Source organism: Leucoraja erinacea, chromosome 5, assembly GCF_028641065.1.
Source record: "Leucoraja erinacea ecotype New England chromosome 5, Leri_hhj_1, whole genome shotgun sequence".
Classification (NCBI taxonomy): domain Eukaryota; kingdom Metazoa; phylum Chordata; class Chondrichthyes; order Rajiformes; family Rajidae; genus Leucoraja; species Leucoraja erinaceus.
The window spans coordinates 79,157,403-79,177,107 of NC_073381.1; the positions used below are offsets into that span (position 1 = coordinate 79,157,403).

The following is a 19,705-nucleotide window of genomic DNA, read 5'->3' on the forward strand; positions in this document are numbered from 1 at the left end:
CAGTGGGTCGAAATGCCTGTTTAAACAGAAGGCAATGGAGGCCAATTCACTTGTTTTCATGAGAGTTAGATATAGCTCTTAGGGCTAACGGAATCAAAGGATATGGGGAGAAAGCAGGAACGGGGTACTGATTTTGGATGCTCAACCATGATTATATTGAATGGCGGTGCTAGCTCGAAGGACCTACTCCTGCACCTATTTTCTATGTTTCCATTCTGTATCCCTAAAGTCTAGAGGTGTAAATAGGTGTAAACAGGCCCTTCTGCCCAACGTACCCACACTGAAGAACGTCCCAGCTACAGTAGTCCCACCTGCCTCTGTTTGGTCCATATCACCTTCAAACCTGTCCTATCCAGGTACCTGTCTAACTGTTTGTTAAATGTTGGGATAGACCCTGCCTCAACTACCTCCCCTAACAGCTCGTTCCATACACCCACCACCCTGGGTGTGAAAAGGTTACCCCTCAGATTCCTATTAAATCTTTTCCCCTTCACCTTGAACCTATGTCTTCTGATCCTCGATTCACCTACTCTGGGCAAGAAACTCTGTGCATCCACCCAATCTATTCCTCTCATGATTTTCTTCATCTCCAGGGTAGATTTTAGAGATACCGTGCCAAAACAAGCCTTTTCATCCACCGAGTCCGCGCAGACCAGCGATCACCCCGAATCCTGGCACTATCCTACACACGAGGGACAATTTTTACAACTTACAGAAGCCAATTAACCGACCAACTCTTTTTGGTGTGTGAGGGGAAACCGGAACAAATCCACGCGGCCACAGGGAGAACGTACAAACTCCGAACGGACTGCATCCGTAGTCAGGGTCGAACCTGGGTCTCTGGCGCTGTAAGACAGCAACTCTACTGCTGTGCCACCCCACATAGCGCCAAACATTTTCCCATTCACAACTTTACAAAACAACCGCATAATAACAATGCCTTCAAAATGTAACAATTGATTGCCTGTGATTTAATTTCGGAACGAATGATAATTTATCACATGTGAAACATGTCAGTGAAATTCTTTCTTTTGCATACAAACCCACAAATTTTGCAAAGAGTTGCCACGAATAGGGCACCGACAAAGTTAAATAAGAAAAGGTCAGGAAATACTCAGCAGATCAGGCAGCAGCCGAGGAGAAGGAAACAGAGTTATGTTTCAGATCAAAGACCATTTGACAGAATTAGCCTAAGCTGCTGAATTTTTCCAGCACACAGGCACTCCCCGACTTATGCAAGCGCTACGTTCCGCAAACCCTTACGCAAATCAGATTCATCTTAAAACTAGCTAAAACCAAAGAACCGCAGATGCTGGTTAATAGACAAAACATCACAAAGTGCTGGATGAAGTCCGTGGGTCAGACAGTATCTCTGGGGAAAATTCTGTGATGACGTTACAGGTCATGACCCTTCTTCAGATTGATTCAATCTGCAGTTACTCCAGTGCTTTGTGTGGTTTCACCTTGAAACTAGGTGGTGATGGTGCTGGTCTACACCAGCGAGCCTTTCTTCACCAGCTGCCACATCTTCCATTTGTCACAGTTGTGGATAGCATTGTCGCCCCTAGCTTGGCCCTTTGTCCAGTACGCCACCACTGGAAGGACGTGCTTGGTCACCATGGGGCTCGCTCCCCTCTCACCAGCTGCCGCTTCTTCCTGCCAGCCGTCGTTGTGTCATCTTCCCCACTGCCCCCTCCACCACAATTGCCTTCTCCATTTGCTTTAATGACTCCAAGGGAGAAGGAGATGGCAGTGAGTGGGGGGGTGGGGGAAATGCAGCAGAGTGGCCAGGGGCTACAACGTGAGCCGTAACAGCCGCGTCTACCGGATGGTGCTGCAGCTGGTGAAGAAGGGCTCTCTGGCTCACCTTGTGGATGATGTCGGAGCCTCGGCCGGGAGTTGTTCTCCCACTGCCTCCCTCGCCTTCCCAGAGTCTCTGGAAGAAAAGCGGGCCCAGGCGACGCTTTTATATCCATGAAGTGGATGGGAAGCCCTCACCATCCCAACACAGGTCATTCAGGAAACGAGACCGCCTATAGTGAATTGTGAAGCCGGAGCCCACGGCCATCAGCCCCTGGGTCAGAGCCATGGAGACGCCAGGAGAGGACCCCCGGCAGCGTTAGTGGAGGGATCAGTGGGGCGGTCGATGATAGGAGTAGAATTAACCGACGAGCGACGGACGAGGACAGACATGTGGAAGCGAGGACGCCGCTGCCGGGGGAAAGAACAAAGGAGGACCCGGCATGAGGAGACCATCATGAGGTGAGGGAACAAAGTGGCACCTGCCGCGGGGGTTCTTTGTAAATGCCGTATGTGGTGACTATTTGCATACCTTGGGTATGCAAGCAAAAAATTTCACTGTGACTTGTCATATGTGACAATAAAGCATTCATTCATTCATTCATTCAATTGTTTACATAGGTGCATGTTTACATAACTTGCCTATCCATGCAAGTCGGGGAGTGCCTGTATTTTGTTCTTACTATGCATGAAAGTAGTCGACTGCTGTGTGGAAATTTAAACTCAATTAATTTTTTTTTAAATTGCAACATTCTTAATATGAATCTTAGGAAGGAACAAAGGAATCCTTTATCAGGATGCATCACAGCTTAGTTTGGGAACGGCTCCATCCAAGATCTCAAGAAATTGCAGCAAATTGTGGACTCAGCCCAGACCATCACACAAACCAGCCTCCCTTCCATTGACTCCATTTATACCTCACGCTGCCTCTGCAAGGCCAGCAGCATAATCAAGGACGAGTCACACCCTGGCCACTCTCTCTTCTCCCCTCTCCCATTGGGCAAAAGGTATAGAAGTGTGAAAACGCACACCTCCAGATTCAGGGACAGTTTCTTCTCAGCTGTTATAAGGCAACTGAGTCATCCTACCACAACCAGAGAGCAGTCCTGAACTACTATCAACCTCATTGATGACCCTCGGACTATCCTTGATCGGACTTTGCTGGCTTTATCTTGCATTAAACATTATGCATCTATACACTTTAAATGGGTCGATTGTAATCATGTATTGTCTTTCTGGTTCGCACGCAACAGAAGCTTTTCACTGTACCTCGGTACACGTGACAGTAAACGAAACTGAAACTGAGGAAAGGGCTTTGTCCATTCCACTCTCACGCCTGTTCTGCTGTTCAGTCAAATCATGGCTACTGGCTGCACCTATTTTGCTTAGTTCTTGCTTGTTGCACTTGGGTGATAAACCTTCATAAGTCTACATAAAATTCCCCCGCCCGTCGGATGACTGTGCTCATACCCAATCTGTTCATTATCACGTATAGTTCTTACCTACCTTTTTCAGATGCTCCGTGAGATCACGTCCAGCCAGATTTAAGCGTTGGATGGCGTGGGGGAGGCTGTAACCATCATACACCGGCACAGTGTGTGTCACCCCATCTCCAGAGTCCAGGATTATACCTGTCATTTATGAAGCAGAGAATGTCTCAATCTTGCAGCAATACTTTTGAAAATTGGAGTAATTGAGTCTGATGAAGGGTACCGACCCAAAACGTCACCCATCCTTTTTCTCCACATGCTGCCTGTCCCGCTGAGTTCCTCCAACATTTTGCGTCTATCTTTGGTATAAACCAGCATCTGCACTTCCTTCAAGCAGTTACTTTATAACATTGGCTATTTCTCTGCAACGGTTTATTTACTCGTTATTACACTGGGACTCGGTGTATTTACGCTATTACACTTTATTACACCATTACACTGCATGGAAACAGGACCTTTGTCCCAACTCGTCCATTCCGATCAAGAAGCCCCATCTAAGTAGTGTTTGGCCCCTAAACCTCTATGTACTGCGTTTACATATCTTCAGACTCCAGGGTCTGAAGAAATGTCCCTACCTAAAACATCACCCATCCTTTTTCTCCTGAGATGCTGCCTGACCCGCTGAGTTACTCTAGCACTTTGTGTCCATCTTCGGTAAAAAAAAGAACCAGCTGTTTCTTTCTACACGTTTACATATTCTGTTGGGCTGCTGCAAGTAAGAATTTCATTGTTACGGAACATATGACAATAAAATACTCTTGACTGGCGACAAGAAAAGGAGTAAGACATCCTATCTCCAAAATGCACAATGAGAGAAAGCACTCTGGAATACCTGTAGTTCGTCCGCTGGAATAAAGTGCTAAAACGGCTTGCATTGCAACATAGGAAAAAGGCACGTTAAAGGCTTCAAACATGATTTCAACCATTCGTTCCCGGTTCCTGTGCGGGTTCAGGGCTGCCTCGGTCATGAGGATTGGGTGTTCTTTTGGGTCAACATGCAGTTGCTGATAAAACGTGTGATGCCAGATCTGAAACAAACACACGCTATTTTGAATCCTTCGTTTAAATTAATTAATATTCTTTAAATAAGCCGACAAGACGACCCCCTTTAAACACCATTTACACCTCACGCTGCCTCGGCAAGGCCAGCAGCATAATCAAGGATGAGTCGCACCCTGGCCCTCTTCTCCCCTCTCCCACCGGGCAAAAGGTATAAAAGTGTGAAAACAAACACACACCTCCAGATTCAGGGACAGTTTCTTCCCAGCTGTTATCTGGCAACTGAATCATCCTACCAACAACTAGAGAGCAATCCTGAGCTAATATTTACCTCAATGGTGACCCTCGGACTATCTTTGGTCAGACTTTGCTGGCTTTACCTTGCACTAAACGTTATTCCCTTATCATGTATCTATACATTGTAAATGGCTCGATTGTAATCATGTATTATTTTTCCACTGACTGGTTAGCACACAACAAAAGCTTTTTACAGCACCTCAGTACACATGCCAATAAACTAAACTGAACTGAACACTCACCTATGAATTAAAATTGGGAGTTTAAGAACCACTGTAATTTTGGAAACTCTTTGTAGGCTGCTCACCTTATGCAGTAGTGAGCGACTGCTGCACTAATGAAAGCACTGTGTTCTGTGTGGTCGTTAGTTTAGTTTAGAGATACAGCATAGCAACAGGCCCTTCGGCTCAAAGAGTCAACGCTGACCATCGATCACCCGTTCACACTAGTTCTACGTTATCCCAATTTCTCGTCCACTCCCTGCACACTAAGGGCAATTTTTACAGAGGCCAATTAATCTACAAACTAGCACGTTTTTGGAGCGTGGGAGGAAACTGTAGCAACCCCATGCGGTCACAGGGAGAACGTGCAAACTGCACAGGCAGCACCCGAGGTCAGGATGGAACCCGGGTTTCTGGCACTGTGAGGCAGCAACTCTATTGCTGCGCCACCGTGCCGATTGAGCTGATAAATGAAGGTGTGGTTGAACATATCAATGTTGACATTATTTAACAGAGTAGAGAACCCTCCCTGTGCTTGGCTGACGATTGGTTGTTTCTCTTGAGGAAATTTGAAACATGCCAATTAGCTGGTGTACAGCACTATATAAGCAGAAAATTACATTTGGGAAGCATTCTGGGATTTTTCCCTGTTGAGTCTCCGGTGTCGTTGGGCCTAACATCGTGGAGCCGGCGGTGCCTCCAGCCGGAACCAACCTTACGGCTCCAGTCGCGGAGCCTGCGAACTCGCCATCACAGAGCTGGCCGACTTCGGAGCGGGGAGAGCTGTGGTTGCGCGCGGCTGCAACCTGACTTCGGAGCTCTGTTAGCAGCGCGTTTGGATAAGGATAAGTTTGAGGAACACACACACACACGCAATACTGACAAAGTACACTTTTTTTTAAGTATGTTTTAAAGTATGTTTTTAATGTTTATTTGTGTGTTTTGTGTGGGGGGTGGTGTGAGGGGGAAACAGTTTTGAGGCAGGTATGACAACAACATATAAAAGACACTAGCACGGGTGCATGGATAGGAGGCAACTGAATCATTCTACCACAACCAGAGAGCAGTGCTGAACAACTATCTATCTCTTTGGTGACCCTTGGCTTTACCTTGCACTAAACGTTATTCCCTTATCATGTATCTATACAATGTAAATGGATCGATTGTAATGTATTGTCCTTCTGCTGACTGGTTAGCAAACAACAAAAGCTTTTCAGTGTACCTCGGCACACGTGACAAACTAACTAAACATGGAGAGGCACTTTGGTTGAATGATGAGTTGTGCTGAATTCTACCACAAGTTTTTTCAGAGACTTTTATGGAGAGGCACGTTTTCCAGGTCGCCTCCTCCGTGGCCTAACAGCAAGGATCGGCGCGGCCTTTCCCGGAGACGCGCCCGTGGCTTCAGCGGCGGGCGCAGCGTGGACTCCTGGTGTGGAGCGTGCGAGCCCTCGCTGGGGCTCGCTGGAGGGGAGCGCTCCGTTTCGCTGGCCCGGGGCAGCCGGCAGCCTGAAGCCGCGGTCTGCACAGCTCCAGCTGGCGCGGCATCTACAGCCCGGGATCCCTCGTCGGGGACCCGGGGGAAGAAGAAGCCATCACTGCCGGCCCGCGGCCAAGTTTTACCGTGGGCGCGATGGCGACTTACCATCACCCCTGGAGGGGAGCTTCGATCGCCGGCCCTGCAGTCTGCGGTGCTTCTGGCTGCTGCGGGAACTTTAAACTTTAAATCTTCGACCGCTGGCTTGCAGCCTACACCAACTTAAAGCCGCGGTCTCCGGTGGGGAAGAGCCGACTCTGGACTTACCTGGACTTGTACCTTGTCCTTTTACCATCTGGACGCCCGCAGCAACGTCTGCGGAGGGTTGAGGTCCCGACCACAGGGGAAATTGGAGGAGGACTGGCCAAATTGTGTGCCTTCCACCACAGTGATGAATGCTGTGGTGGATGTTTATATAACATTTTTATTGTGTTTTTGTGTGTGTTCTTTATAATTGTACCGCTGCTGGCATATTCATTTCACTTGCACTTTATGTGCAATGTGACAAATAAACCGTATTGTATTGTACATTGACCTAACAATAATTAGAGACTCACGATTGTGATCCAAATGAACCTAGAAAGCACCTTGTAGGGAATCGTGGAGGTAACTGTGCTGCCAATAATATTGCCGTTCCTTTGTTTCTGGAGGCTGCTTTAGAGAGAGAAGATCCAAATGGAACAGTTTAACTGAACAGGGAGAGATCCTTTAAGGGACATGCTGTTCTATTGTGGACATGCAAAAGATGGCCGGTGCTGGAATCTGGAGCAACAAACAATCTAAAGAAAGATCCCGTCCAGAAACGTCGCCTATCCAAGTCCTCCAGAGATGCTGCCTGACCCGCCGAGTTACTCCAGCACTTTGTGTTCTACGCAAGATTCCAGCACCTGCAGTTCCTTGTGTCAACAAACAATCTGCTGGAAGAATTCTCAACTTCGAAGCATTGAGTTCCTCCGGCAGATTGTTTGTGGTTTTATTATTATAATAGTGAGCGGGTTATTATGATAGTAAAAATGGCTCAAAATTGCTCACGATGCTCCAATTACGGCCTGACCAGAGCCTTATAGTCTCAGCATTACATCTCTGTTTTTGTATTCTAGCCTTGATGCTAACATTGCTAGCATTGCGTTTGCCTTCTTTACTACTGATTCGACTCGCAGATCCTGCACCTGCAATCCCAAGTCCCTTTACACCTCTGATTTCTGGATTCACTACCCATTTAGAAAATAGTCCACGCCTTTATTCCTACTACCAAAATGCATGAACACATTTTTGCTACACTATCTGCCACTTCTCTACCCACTCTCCCAACCTGTCAAAGTCCTTCGGCAGAGTCCCTGCTTACCCAGCACTACCCCTCCCTCCACCCATTTTTGTATCTGCAAACTTGGCCACAAAGACTTCAATTCCCTCATACAAATCGTTAATATACAACGTGAAGAGTAGCGGCCCCAGCACGGTCCCCTGCGGAACTCCACAAGTCACAAGCAGCTAAAAATGAAAAGCCCCCTTTATTGCCATTCTTTGCCTTCTGCCATCCAGCCAACTTGCTATCCATGCTAATATTTGCCCTTTGTTACCGTGGGCTCTCATCTTCCTTAGCCTCACCTGTGGCACGTTATCAAAGGCTTTCTGAAAATCTAGGTTAAAAAACGGCCACTGACTCTCCTTTGCCTGTCCTGCTATTTACTTCTTCAAAGAATTCCAGCAGATTCGTCAGACCAGATCTCCCCTTCAAAGGGCCCATTTCTGTGCTGTAGAGTCAACTATTAGAGTCAATGAAGAGTTTTGATTTCTTCCACTTGGGAATAAAGACTTTTGCAAAACAAAAAGTACGAAATGACTACTTCCACATGACTTTTTTTTTCTTTTTTTTATGAACACCTTTAATCTGTTGAATTTTCCCTAACTATTCATTGTTGGGTTAATGTAACTGACAATAGAACTCACCAAAAAGCCTGGATAGAGTGGATGTTTCCATTAGTGGGAGAGTCAAGGACCAGAGGTCATAGCCTCAGAGGAAAAAAAAGTCCCTTTAGGAAGGAGACGAGGAGGAATTTCTTTAGTCAGAAGGTGGTGAATCTGTGGAATTCTTAGCCCACTGTGGAAGTCATGTCAGTGGATATTTAAGGCAGAGATGGATAGATTCTTGATTAGTACGGGTGTCATGGGGAGAATGGGGTTGAGAGGGGTAGATAGATCAGCCATGATTGAACGACAGAATAGACTTGATGGGCCAAATGACCTAATTCTGCTCCTAGAACTTATGGACATTTTCCACGAACCTTGACCCGAGAACTCTCGATAAGTTTTTACAAAAAGTATTCATCGTTCCAGCTTCAGCTCACAGCTAGTTTTATTGCCAATAAAGTAATTAAACAAAATGATAAAGCTTAGTTAATAAAAGTAACGATGTAGACTTTTTAAATAAAATGTCTTACTGACTGACAATAAACACTGACTTTGCTAATCAATGAATAACTTTATAAGCATAAAAAGGAGGAGAGTCTCGCCTCAATTCCAGATGATAAGCGAGAAAAAACACAACCAAATGTTAGCTTATAATATTCGATAAGAGGCTGACTGGAACTGCTGCAGTTAAGGTTTGTTCTTGGTCAACAACAACTTGCATGCAGTTGCAAATTTAGAACTGGGAGCACAGCTTAAAAACGCAATGCCTTTTCCACGGGTAGCCACAGATGTACAACTCAGGAGTTATTAGAGCAGTATAAAACGTATCAAGTATTAACCAAATGTACCTCGTCAGCTACCCCTAACGATAGGAGTTCAACAAAGACGCAGAATGTATTTCTGAAGTTTGGATTATCCTCTGCTATGTTAACTCTTTAGTCCAAGACATAGAAGTGAGGTCTTTCAAACTATCAGCACTCGCAAAATCTTTCAATCGTGCAGTTAAATGAGTTGGAATGTGTACAGAGGGACTGATTAACTATCATTTAAAAGTCCCTGGAATTAATTGTAAACCTCAATTTTGTATAGAGTCATGGTATCATACAGCTTGGTAACAGGCCCTTCGGCCCAACCCGAACATGACAACCAAAATGCCCCATCTACTCTGTCATTACACTTGGCCTGGATTCAGCCCATATCCCTCTCAACCAATGCTATCCATGCACCTGATTTTTTTTAAACATTGTAATGGTACCTGCCTCAACTACCTCCTCTTGGAGCTCATTCCATACACGCGCCACCCTCTGCATAAAAACGCTGCCCCTCAGGTTCCTTGCATTGCATTACCCCATTGCCAAAGCCACTAAATGTCACAGGGTTAATATTCTGATAGCAACCTCAGCTCTTATTCCTAAATGTATGCATTTGGTGGCAATTTCACTGTGAATACATCATCACAGCCAAATTATTTTCCAAAGTACCAGCCATTTCTCTTGGTACATTTCTGGTCACATATTTGATGGATATTCTCAAGCTAGAAGTTGGAGGAAAGTTTGACAAGGATGTCGCCTGGACTGGAGAGCTCGAGTTAAAGGTGATACTGGACAGACTGCTTTCCTTGAAGCAAAGGGAGCTGAGGTGACCTTTTTGAGGCTCTGAGGATCATGGGATAAGGTGAATGGCCAGTCTGGGCGGGGGAAGTCTAAAACTAGAAGGCATAGTTTTACATTTATACCAAGCCAATTATCCTGTAAACCTGTACTTCTTTGGAGTGTGGGTGGAAACCGAAGGTCTCGGAGAAAACTCATGCAGGTCACGGGAGAACATAAAACTCCGTACAGACAAGCAATCGCAGATAGGATCGAATCCAGTTCTCTGACAGAGTAGCTCTACCGCTGCGCCACCACGCCGTCCGTTTGTGTCACATGAAATGTCTTCATTCATTCATCCTCTTACAGCAGAGATGCATGGGTAGTATTTTGTAGTGGAAACTCAATTTTAATTGCTATTCTGATCTATCCCAGTTATTAAATAACTTAATTCAACATCATTATCTTAATACACAATCAGGCATCTGCATGACAAGTTTTGGAGAAATATCTTTGCACTAAATATTATACACTTTATCCTTTATCTGTGCACTTTGGATGGCTTGATTGTATTCAGGTATAGTCTTTAAAATCATTAAGGGATTGGACAGGCTAGATGCAGGAAACATGTTCCCGATGTTGGGGGAAGTCCAGAACCAGAGGTCACAGTTTAAGAATAAGGGGTAGGCCATTTAGAAATGAGATGAGGAAAAACGTTTTCACCCGGAGAGTTGTGAATTTGTGCAATTCTATGCCTCTGAAGGCAGTGAAGGCCGATTCATTGGATGCATTCAAAAGAGTGTTGGATAAGCTCTTAGGGCTAGCGGAGTCAAGGGATATGGGGAGACAGCAGGAACGGGGTACTGATTGTGGCTGATCAGCCATGATCACATTGAATGGCAGTGCTGGCTCGATGGGCCAAATGGCCTACGGCTGCACCTATTTTCTATGTTTATTTTACTGGATGGCATGCAAACACCAAGCTTTTCACATATACCTCAGTACATGGTTTAGTTTATTGTCATGTGTCAGGAGGTGCAGTGAAAAGCTTTCACGGTGTGTCAACCAGTCAGCTGAAAGACTATACATTATTACAATCAAGCCATCCACACCATACTGATACATGATCAAGGGAATTAACGTGCAAGAAAAAGTCCAGTAAAGTCCGATTAAAGATAGTCTGAGGGTCTCCAATGAGTTCGATAATAGCTCAGGACTGCTCTCAGGTTGTTGATAGGATGGTTCAGTTGCCCGATAACAGCTGGGGGAAAAAAACTGGAATAATGTGGTAATAATAAAGTACTAAAGTATAATGGTATAGTCCATGACATAAGAGCTCAGAAACAGAGGGTGTGAGTCTGGTATACCTGTTCTATTTCGTCCCAGTTGGTTACAATTCCATGCTCCAATGGGTAATGCAGGGAGAGAACTCCTCGCATGTGCTGAGCAGAATGGCCAATGTAAACATCCTGCTGATTCCTCCCAATGTAAACATTCTGGAAGAAAACAAACACTTTTAACGCAGTTTAACAGACTTTGTCATTCCGCCTGCCTTCCAATCAATCCCTCCACCCCCTTCACCTGTATCTACCTATCACTTGACAGATTTTGTCCTGTCCCAACCACTCTTTACCAGCATCCTCCCCCCACTACGATTAATCTGAAGAAGGGTCACGCCCCTCCTATTCCTCTGCAGGTGCAGCCCGACCTGCCGAGTTCCTCCAGCTCCTTTTCTCAGTGCAGTTAGGCTGCTATTTTCAGATACTACACAGCGGTAACTTGTAGTAGATTGGGTGTACTCATCTAGTGTGAATGATGCTCGACATAGTCTCGGTGGGCTGAAGTGCCTGTTTCCATGCTGGTTCTCCAAACTAAGCCTGTTAATTGTTGCACCACGGAGCCTTGCCTGCCAGCTACTCACACCTGGGAAGCTATTTGGAAAAAAGATCTGCAGTACAGTAATTGATGAATTAATTGTCCCAGGGCATAAAGGTGGTCGGGCAAGAAGACGAATGTCGGTACACTGAACGATCCAGGGATTGGGTGCCGCTCCATTAGACCCAATGCGTTGAATGGACTTGGAAAAGGTGCAGAATCTGGCGATAAGAATTTCACTGTGTTTTGCACACATGATCATAACGCACGATTGAACTATTGAAATACAGCATGGAAACCGGTCCTTCAGCCCACCAAGACCATGCCAACCATTGATCACTCTATGTTATCTGCTTTCTTATCCACTCCCTATACACTCAGGGCAATTTACAGAGGCCAATTAACCTACAGTCTTTGGGATGCAAGAGGAAACAGAGCACCTGGAGGAAACCCACGCGGTCACAGGGAGAACGTGCAAACTCCACACAAACAATACCCGAGGTCAGGTTCAAACCTGGGTCTCTGGCGCTGTGAGGCAGCAACTCTACCAGCCGTGGCTTTGTGCTACCCCATTATATTATACAACCTTCAACATAAAAATGAGCTTCCAAAAAATTGGTGGCATTTGTCGTGAAGTCTGGTCCTTTTATAAAGCAAAGATCCTATAGCAAGCAAGATGGATCAGTTAACGAAAAAGACGTAGTACGGTCATGGGCAGATTCATGGGTAATTTTCAGCCCCATTTCCGTAACCAGCTTCCGTCTCCGCAACCAAAGATCCCATAGCGGAGCAAAGATACAAGTGCGGAGACGGAAGCCGGTTACGGAAACATCCTCGTAAAAATAAAAGTTCTTTGGTAAAAATCTTCTCCTCATTTTCAGAATTATAATTTAACACAAACTGTTCCCCCGCAACGTTGATTACACTGCGAGTCGGGTGGGGTCGGGTTACTGAAATGGATGAAAAAAAGGCCCACGTTCCACTCCGTTGCGTACTACACGTCAGCCCATTGCATTTAGCAGGAGTGGTCTATCTTGCTCCGCTATAGGATTTTTGGTATAAAGGCTCTCACTTTCCGAAGTTGATCACCAAATAGTTGTTTTACGATTCAATTGGCAGTTTCGCCATGACCCGGCTGTCAGCAACATTTACCTCGTATTTGGGTCGTCCGACTAACGTGGGGAATATGGTTGTTGGTAGTTCCTGATCGGCAAACCCAGCTTTCATCAGGCCTGAACCAGTGTCCAATACGATTGGCGTTTTATATTCACAGACCTGCTGGTGGCAGAAAATTAGCAGCTGTAAACAATCTGTACGTGTCGGGTGAGGATGCGCCACTGAGAGAACAAAGAGGGACCTGTGGTGGCAGGACGTCGAGAACAATGAGGGACTCGGGGGGGGGGAGAGGGCCATCGGGAACTATATTGCAGATGGTCACAAAATACCTCGATACACATGACAATAACCTAAACTCAACTAATTTCAGGTTCAATAAATATGGTCGAGAGTCGCGCCACGTAGATGATTTTAGCTTTCAGGGTCAGTAACTTTATGTTTTGAGTGGGCCAAAAATGCAAGGTACGAATATGTTGAAAGACCCATGAAATTCACTGGGGGGAGGAAAAGTGGTTATTTTATTTTTTTAAACTAAGAACAGGTCATTTTGTTGTTTATTAAGAATTAATTTTTATTTTTTTTAATTATTTTTATTAAAAGCAATTGTACAAAGATAAAACATTCGGCATCTAAAATTATACAATTATTGTACAGCTTCATTTTTAACCTTATAACCTGAAAATGAAAGAAAAGAAGAAAGAGAGAACAAGCGAGGGAGAAAGTGAGAAATGAAAAGATAGCTCGAAAAAGCAGATAGAAAATACCCGTAGGCTACCAAAGTAGTGTCGCCGAAAAGTAAGTAGAGATAAAAGGAAAGTAGAGATATACCTGCCCCTCGTTCCCCCCCTCAGTGAAGGGTGTCCATGTCTTGAAAAATTGATCTGGATTTTATGCCAAGACAAGCCTAATATTTTCCAAATTATGTGTCTCGGACATGTTTGTAATCCACATCTTCACTGTAGGGACTGTTGGCTGTTTCCAAAATTTAAGTATTAGTTTTTTCGCCGTTATCAGGCCATAGTTAAGAAAACGTCTTTGAAATAATGTTAGCTCAGAACAGGCTTCTGACGTACCTAGTGTGATCAATTCTAAGTCGGGGTCCAATTTTATTTTAAGTATTTTAGAAAAAAAATCAAAAATTCCCCTCCAGAAGTTATGTAATTTTGTACAGGAAGCAAAGGAATGGGTTATGGTTGCTTCTTGGAGGAGGCATTTATCACAAATAGGGGAGACATTTGGGAAGATCTTATTCAATTTAGACTTTGAGTAATAAAGTCTATGCAGTATTTTAAATTGTATTAGCGAGTGCCTAACATTAAGAGAACAGTTGTGTATATATAAAAGGCTTTCCTCCCAACTATCTTTTAAAATTGTTAGTCCCAGCTCATCTTCCCAAACTCGCCTAATTATTTCCGACGATGGAGTTTGTAAATTTAAAAGGGTATTATAAAGGTACAATATTAACTTATTTGAATCCGACTTTCTATTCATGCATTCGTCTAGTATGTCTGGAACCATATATTCACAGTCTTGTGTGTGTGATTTCACATAGTCTCATATTTGAAGATATCTATTTGACCACCTTTCAAATTATATTTCGACTGTAATTCTTGAAATGAGATGAGTCCCCATCTCATAAAAGTCTCCCAGCTTTTTAATTCCTAAGCTTTCCCATTGTATAAATGCCATGTCTAAAGTAGACGGTTTAAACAAGGGATTATTGGCGATTAGTAAGAGGAGAGATCAATTTCTCAGTTTAAGGGTTAATTTCAACTGTTTCCAGATTCGTAAGGTGCTATGGATTGTCTGATTTTTCTCATATGCTGATTTCTTCAGATTTATTGGAGAGAGAAGAATCGCGCCTATATTAAAAGGCAAACAATCTTCCCTCTCCATTATTAGCCAGTTTACTTGTTGGCATGTATTGTCCATCCAATAAATTAAATTTTTAATGTTCATTGCCCAGTAATAATAAAAAAAATTAGGGAAAACCAGTCCGCCTATTTCTTTACGTTTACATAAAGGTTTACATTAGGTTTATGAATTCTGTGAGTTTTGTAATCCCAAATAAAGTTTGTAATCGCAGAATTGAGTTTAAAAAAAAAGGTTTTTAGGGAGAAAAATCGGCATTGATTGAAATAGGTACAGGATTTGTGGAAGGAAGATTATCTTTATGGCATTTATTCTACCTATAAGGGAGATCCGAAGTGTTTTCCAAAGTTTAAGTGTGATCCACATCTTCACATAAGGGCATTTAATTTGGTGATTAATGATGGAAAATTTGCTTGAAATAAAGAAGGGTATTTTCTAGTCACGTAAACTCCAAGATATTTAAATTTTTCCGTAGCAATTCTAAAGGGAAATTTTTAGGTGTGTCAGGTCTTGAGGTTTTATCAACATAATTTCACTTTTGTTCCAGTTTATTCTATATCCTGAAAAGGAACCAAATTCTTCCCTAAGATTTAGTATGTTTGCAATACTAAATTGGGAGTTGGTAATATATAATAGTACATCGTCTGCATACAGCGATATCTTATTATTAGAATATTTAGTATTATAACCATGAATGTTCAGATGTACTCTTATACTTTCAGCTAAGGGTTCGATCACAAGGGCAAATAACAGAGGTGATAATGCCCACCCTTGTCTATTGCCCCTGGATAATTAAAATTTAGGTTAGAGTGTTTGATTAGTCAGTATTCTGGCAGTCGGCTTGTTATATAACAGCTTTATCCATGAAAAAAAAAACATTCCTAGAAATGTTTGCAATACTGTATAAAGATATTTCCATTCTACTTGGTCAAATGTTTTTTCTGCGTCTAATGAAATGATTGATAAGTCTTCCTTTATCGTTCTGTATGAGTACATTATATTAAACAGGCGTCTCAAATTATTGAACGAGTGTCTCTTGGGTATAAACCCAGTTTAATCAGGGTGTATTAATTTACAGGGTTTTAGCTAATATCTCCTCTTTGAGCTTGAGGGAACTTTTCAGACACAAATGGATACGTATATTACAAGGAAACTACTTTTCAAAATGACCTAAACTAATTGCATCTTCTCTCCTCCATCTAATACTCGCACACACATCAGCTTGTTTTAGTAGGGTCGTGGCCATGAAGGTACTAGTGATTGGTTACACAGACAGTACAGTACAGGATCAGGCCCTTCAGCCCACAATGTGTGTGGCAGCCATGATACCTAATTAAACTAACCCCATCGACCTGCACATGATCCATATGCCTCCATTCCCTATCTGCTGATGTGCCTTTTGAAATGCCTCTTAAACATCACCGTCATGTCTGATTCAAAAGGCAGTACCAGTGAAGTAGTTCTTGAGACTACAATGTTGTCATTCAAAACATTTCATTCACTATTGAGAGGAAATCAACATTTCCTATCCAGTCTAGTCTATGTGGGAGTCCAGATCCACACTAACATGTTAGATTCTTAACTGTGGGATGGGTAATAAATCCTGGCCTCAACACCAACCTTTCAGTCTGAAGAAGAGTCCCAACTCAAAACATTGTCAGTAAGAAGAAGGGTCTCGATGCTGGAAACGTCACCTATTCCTCTTCTCCAGAGATGCTGCCTGACCGCTGAGTTACTCCAGCACTAGTGTTTTATTCCAGATTCTGAAAGTCTTTCCACCTTCCAAATCCACAAAAGTCAAATCACAACCTTTTCAAATGAAATATATTTTGTTACCTTGATCACAGATGCTTGAAAGGTGTGTGCATCCACAGCTGGATTCAATGTCACAGACACTCTCGCATGGCAATCTTCAAATATACGATGCATGTCTTGATGTGGAAAATCGTGCAAATGGCTTGAATCATCTTCGGCCACACGTACAGAACCTTTCTGAGTGTCAGTATTGTTGAATTCATTCCAATGCAGTATTTCAGGTGTGCAACTCTCTCCTGTTTCTAAGCTGCTACTGCAAACTGCACTGGCTTCCCGATTTACTTCATTACATAAAATAATATGTTGTTCATCACATTTACCTTCATCACACACATCTCCATTTAGCACCAATTTGGAGTCTGTTCCCCCAGAACAAGCTTTGCTGTTCTCAGACGAATCAAGTAAAGAACTTGCTCCAGCCACGGAATTATCTTCCTTGCAATCTGCTAACTCGATCTCTACGTTTACCGAGCTGTCGGAGGGGTTGGTAGGATTTGTACCCTTTTTGGTGCCTTGCAATTTATTTTTGGTCCTGATTTGGAGACTGGCATTAGATTTGTATCGAGCACCAGCGATCAGAGGCACTTGCTGTTTGGGCTCCTTTGAAGCAGAGCGGGTTTCCACAAATGCAGAAACCTCAGCACGTTTCCCGAAAGGACTGGACCCTTCTGGGTGGCTTTTGGTTTGGCACTGTTTAATGTTTTTTCTGGGTTTGGGTACTGGGACTCTTTGTTGGTCCTTGTTACCGCGTTTTGCCACAATGGCATCTCCAGGGCACTTCTGAGGAGTTGCACGAGCTGGAAGCTTTTCTACTTTGACAGGAACACTAGTCCGTAGTGCTGGTTTGGGCTCCTCTTTGCTTTTCAGAGTGGAGTCTCTTCGGTTTTTGCGCTCTGCTGTACAGTTTACATTACTTTTAATGATTTCATTCAATTGAGTGGACTGTGCAAGAGTTCCCTTTTTGTCGACTCCAAGTAGTGGTGCACTGTTATTCTCAACACCGCCCTCTACTGGATGAAAACAGACTGTCTCAGCATCAACACTGGCCAGTCCCTTGCACTCATCTGTCAATGCAAACCATTCGCGGCCATCAAGCTCCTGACAATTCTCCGCACGTGCATCTGCTGAGACTCCACTATTAAGCCGATGTTCCATTTTATCTGATCGTGTACAGGTTTCACTGCGCAATGAGGGAATAACTATTTGCTCATCGACTGTACATGATGAATTATTTTCAACAATATTATTCATAGTCAGACCTTGGTCCTGAATGCAACTATTTTTGGATTGAACAGTCCGGCTTGCTTTTTTTGTGCTGTGAACAATATTGAGTTTGACCAGAGATCGCTTGTGGTAAGCAAGGACCTGATTCGATTTTGGGTTGGTATCATTTAGCTTGCCTTTATCAATAGACTTTAAATTCCTTCCTGCCGACTGAAAAGAGCTTTTACCTTCAATCACTGGATTGGGTTTTAAATGAGTAGTCTCCTCACATGCTGACGATCTCGTTGCATGTCTCTTCGGGTTATCACACTTCGTCCTTGAAGAAATTTGTGGCTGTTTCTTCAAATGTTTGGATTTCATTTTCTCTTCCCTTGCTAGACTTTGCTCCATCTTCTCAACCTCTTTCCTTTCCCTCTCCAGCTCCACCAAGAACCGTGCACGCTCTTTGTTGGTGCTTGATCGGCCTGCATTTGACACGGGCGATATTGGAATCTGAACCCTCTGCTCTTCCTCAGAGCGACACAGCTCCTGTATTTTCAAGTTCTCTTCCAGAATTCTGTCCTCAATTTGGTTCAGTTCCTCCAACTCTTGAAGTAGCCTGGAAGTACCTTGAAGCGCCGGGCGTGGAGCTCGGGCTGATGGAGCGGCATTGGGGTTTGCAGGGCAAGAGCTAGAATGCATCAAGGCTCTTTCTTCTTGCCTGTGCTCTACGTCACAGTTCGCACGTGGGCACAGGCAACGGCAATGAAACTCGGGCTGTTCTGCTGCAGTCCACAGGTCGTCTTCCAGTCCAATCACTCCAGCTTCTGAGAGCTCGCTCAGAGACATCACCTGTAACAACAGCTTCTTCAGTAAATGAGACACGCAGAAATATGTGAACGTAGAATACTACAGCTCAGGAAAAGGCCCATTCGGCCCACAATGTCTGTGCCAAACACAAAAGACTACTCTTCCCTACCTACAGAGTCATACATCATGGAAACAGGCCCTTTGGTCCAACGTACATAGACCATATCCTTCTATTCCTTGCACTTCCATGTGCCTATCCCAAAGCCCCTTAAATGTCACTATCGAATCTGCCTCCACCACCACCCCAACTGCAATCCAGGCACTATGTAAAAACTAGCCCCACATATCTCCTTTAAATTTTGCCCCTCACCTTAAAGCTCTGCCCTCTAGTCTTTAACATATCCACCTTAGGAAAAAAGATTCTGATTGTCTACCCCATCTATGTCTGTTGGATGATTCTGTAAACTTACAAACTGACATCCCTTTACGTGTGGGTTAATCGTAGCCCATTCGTCATAGTTAACCTAACTGGACGTGATTCACCAGGAATAGTCTGAATCAAAGGTACTGCATGAATGCCTGGTAATCCAATATGGATACATTGGCAAGAGAATTCCTCTGAAGCCACAAATGTAGTCCTTGTAGGGACCTTGTCAAGGGAGACATTTTTCCTGCCAATGGCTTATGCTTTGCTCAACTGATACAGCGCAGTAACAGGCCCTTCAGCCCAACTCATCCATGTCCCAACAAAGTTAGTCCCATTTGCCTCCATTTAGCACATATGTTCACACAGGTATCGGATACAAGGGTGCAGGAACGATAGTCTGATTTGGTTTACCTGCTACATGGCATGCATGACACCACTTGCAATGCAGCACTACATCCCTCTTCAACCAAGGCCAAAAGAAATGTCGTAATATACGGTCGTATGTTTTATTAACTCCTAAATGGCCAGCAAGAGGATTATCATGAGCCAAAGTAAGTATTTCATTCCGATACCTATGTGGCACTACAATCTGTTTAACAACGCTCCAGTCATCCTGACCAGAAGCATTCAAAGGAGACCACTTACGCATTAGCAAGTTATTCCTCAGAAAATATCCCTTTGACAAGGAATCCACTTCCACCTCTGACACTGCGCTGTCAATCAAAGCAGACAAATCGGCATCA

General features: G+C 43.9%; 1 protein-coding gene across 4 annotated transcripts in view; it reads right to left on the reverse strand.

Annotated features, from left to right (window-relative positions):
* Positions 1-19,705, reverse strand: part of LOC129697457 (uncharacterized) — a 73,036-nt gene that overhangs the window by 12,213 nt on the left and 41,118 nt on the right. For 3 of the 4 annotated variants that reach the window (XR_008723527.1, XM_055636046.1, XM_055636047.1), the window contains exons 16-20: positions 16,544-18,577; positions 12,872-12,997; positions 11,212-11,340; positions 4,123-4,318; positions 3,307-3,431 (exon numbers count right to left, since the gene is read on the reverse strand). Coding sequence is in view for 3 of the 4 variants with exons in the window: in XM_055636046.1 (XP_055492021.1) it covers positions 3,307-3,431; positions 4,123-4,318; positions 11,212-11,340; positions 12,872-12,997; positions 16,544-18,577 (2,610 nt within the window). In the remaining variant the exon portion in view is untranslated. The remainder of the gene's footprint in view (positions 1-3,306; positions 3,432-4,122; positions 4,319-11,211; positions 11,341-12,871; positions 12,998-16,543; positions 18,578-19,705) is intronic. The other variant, XM_055636048.1, reaches the window with a different exon arrangement.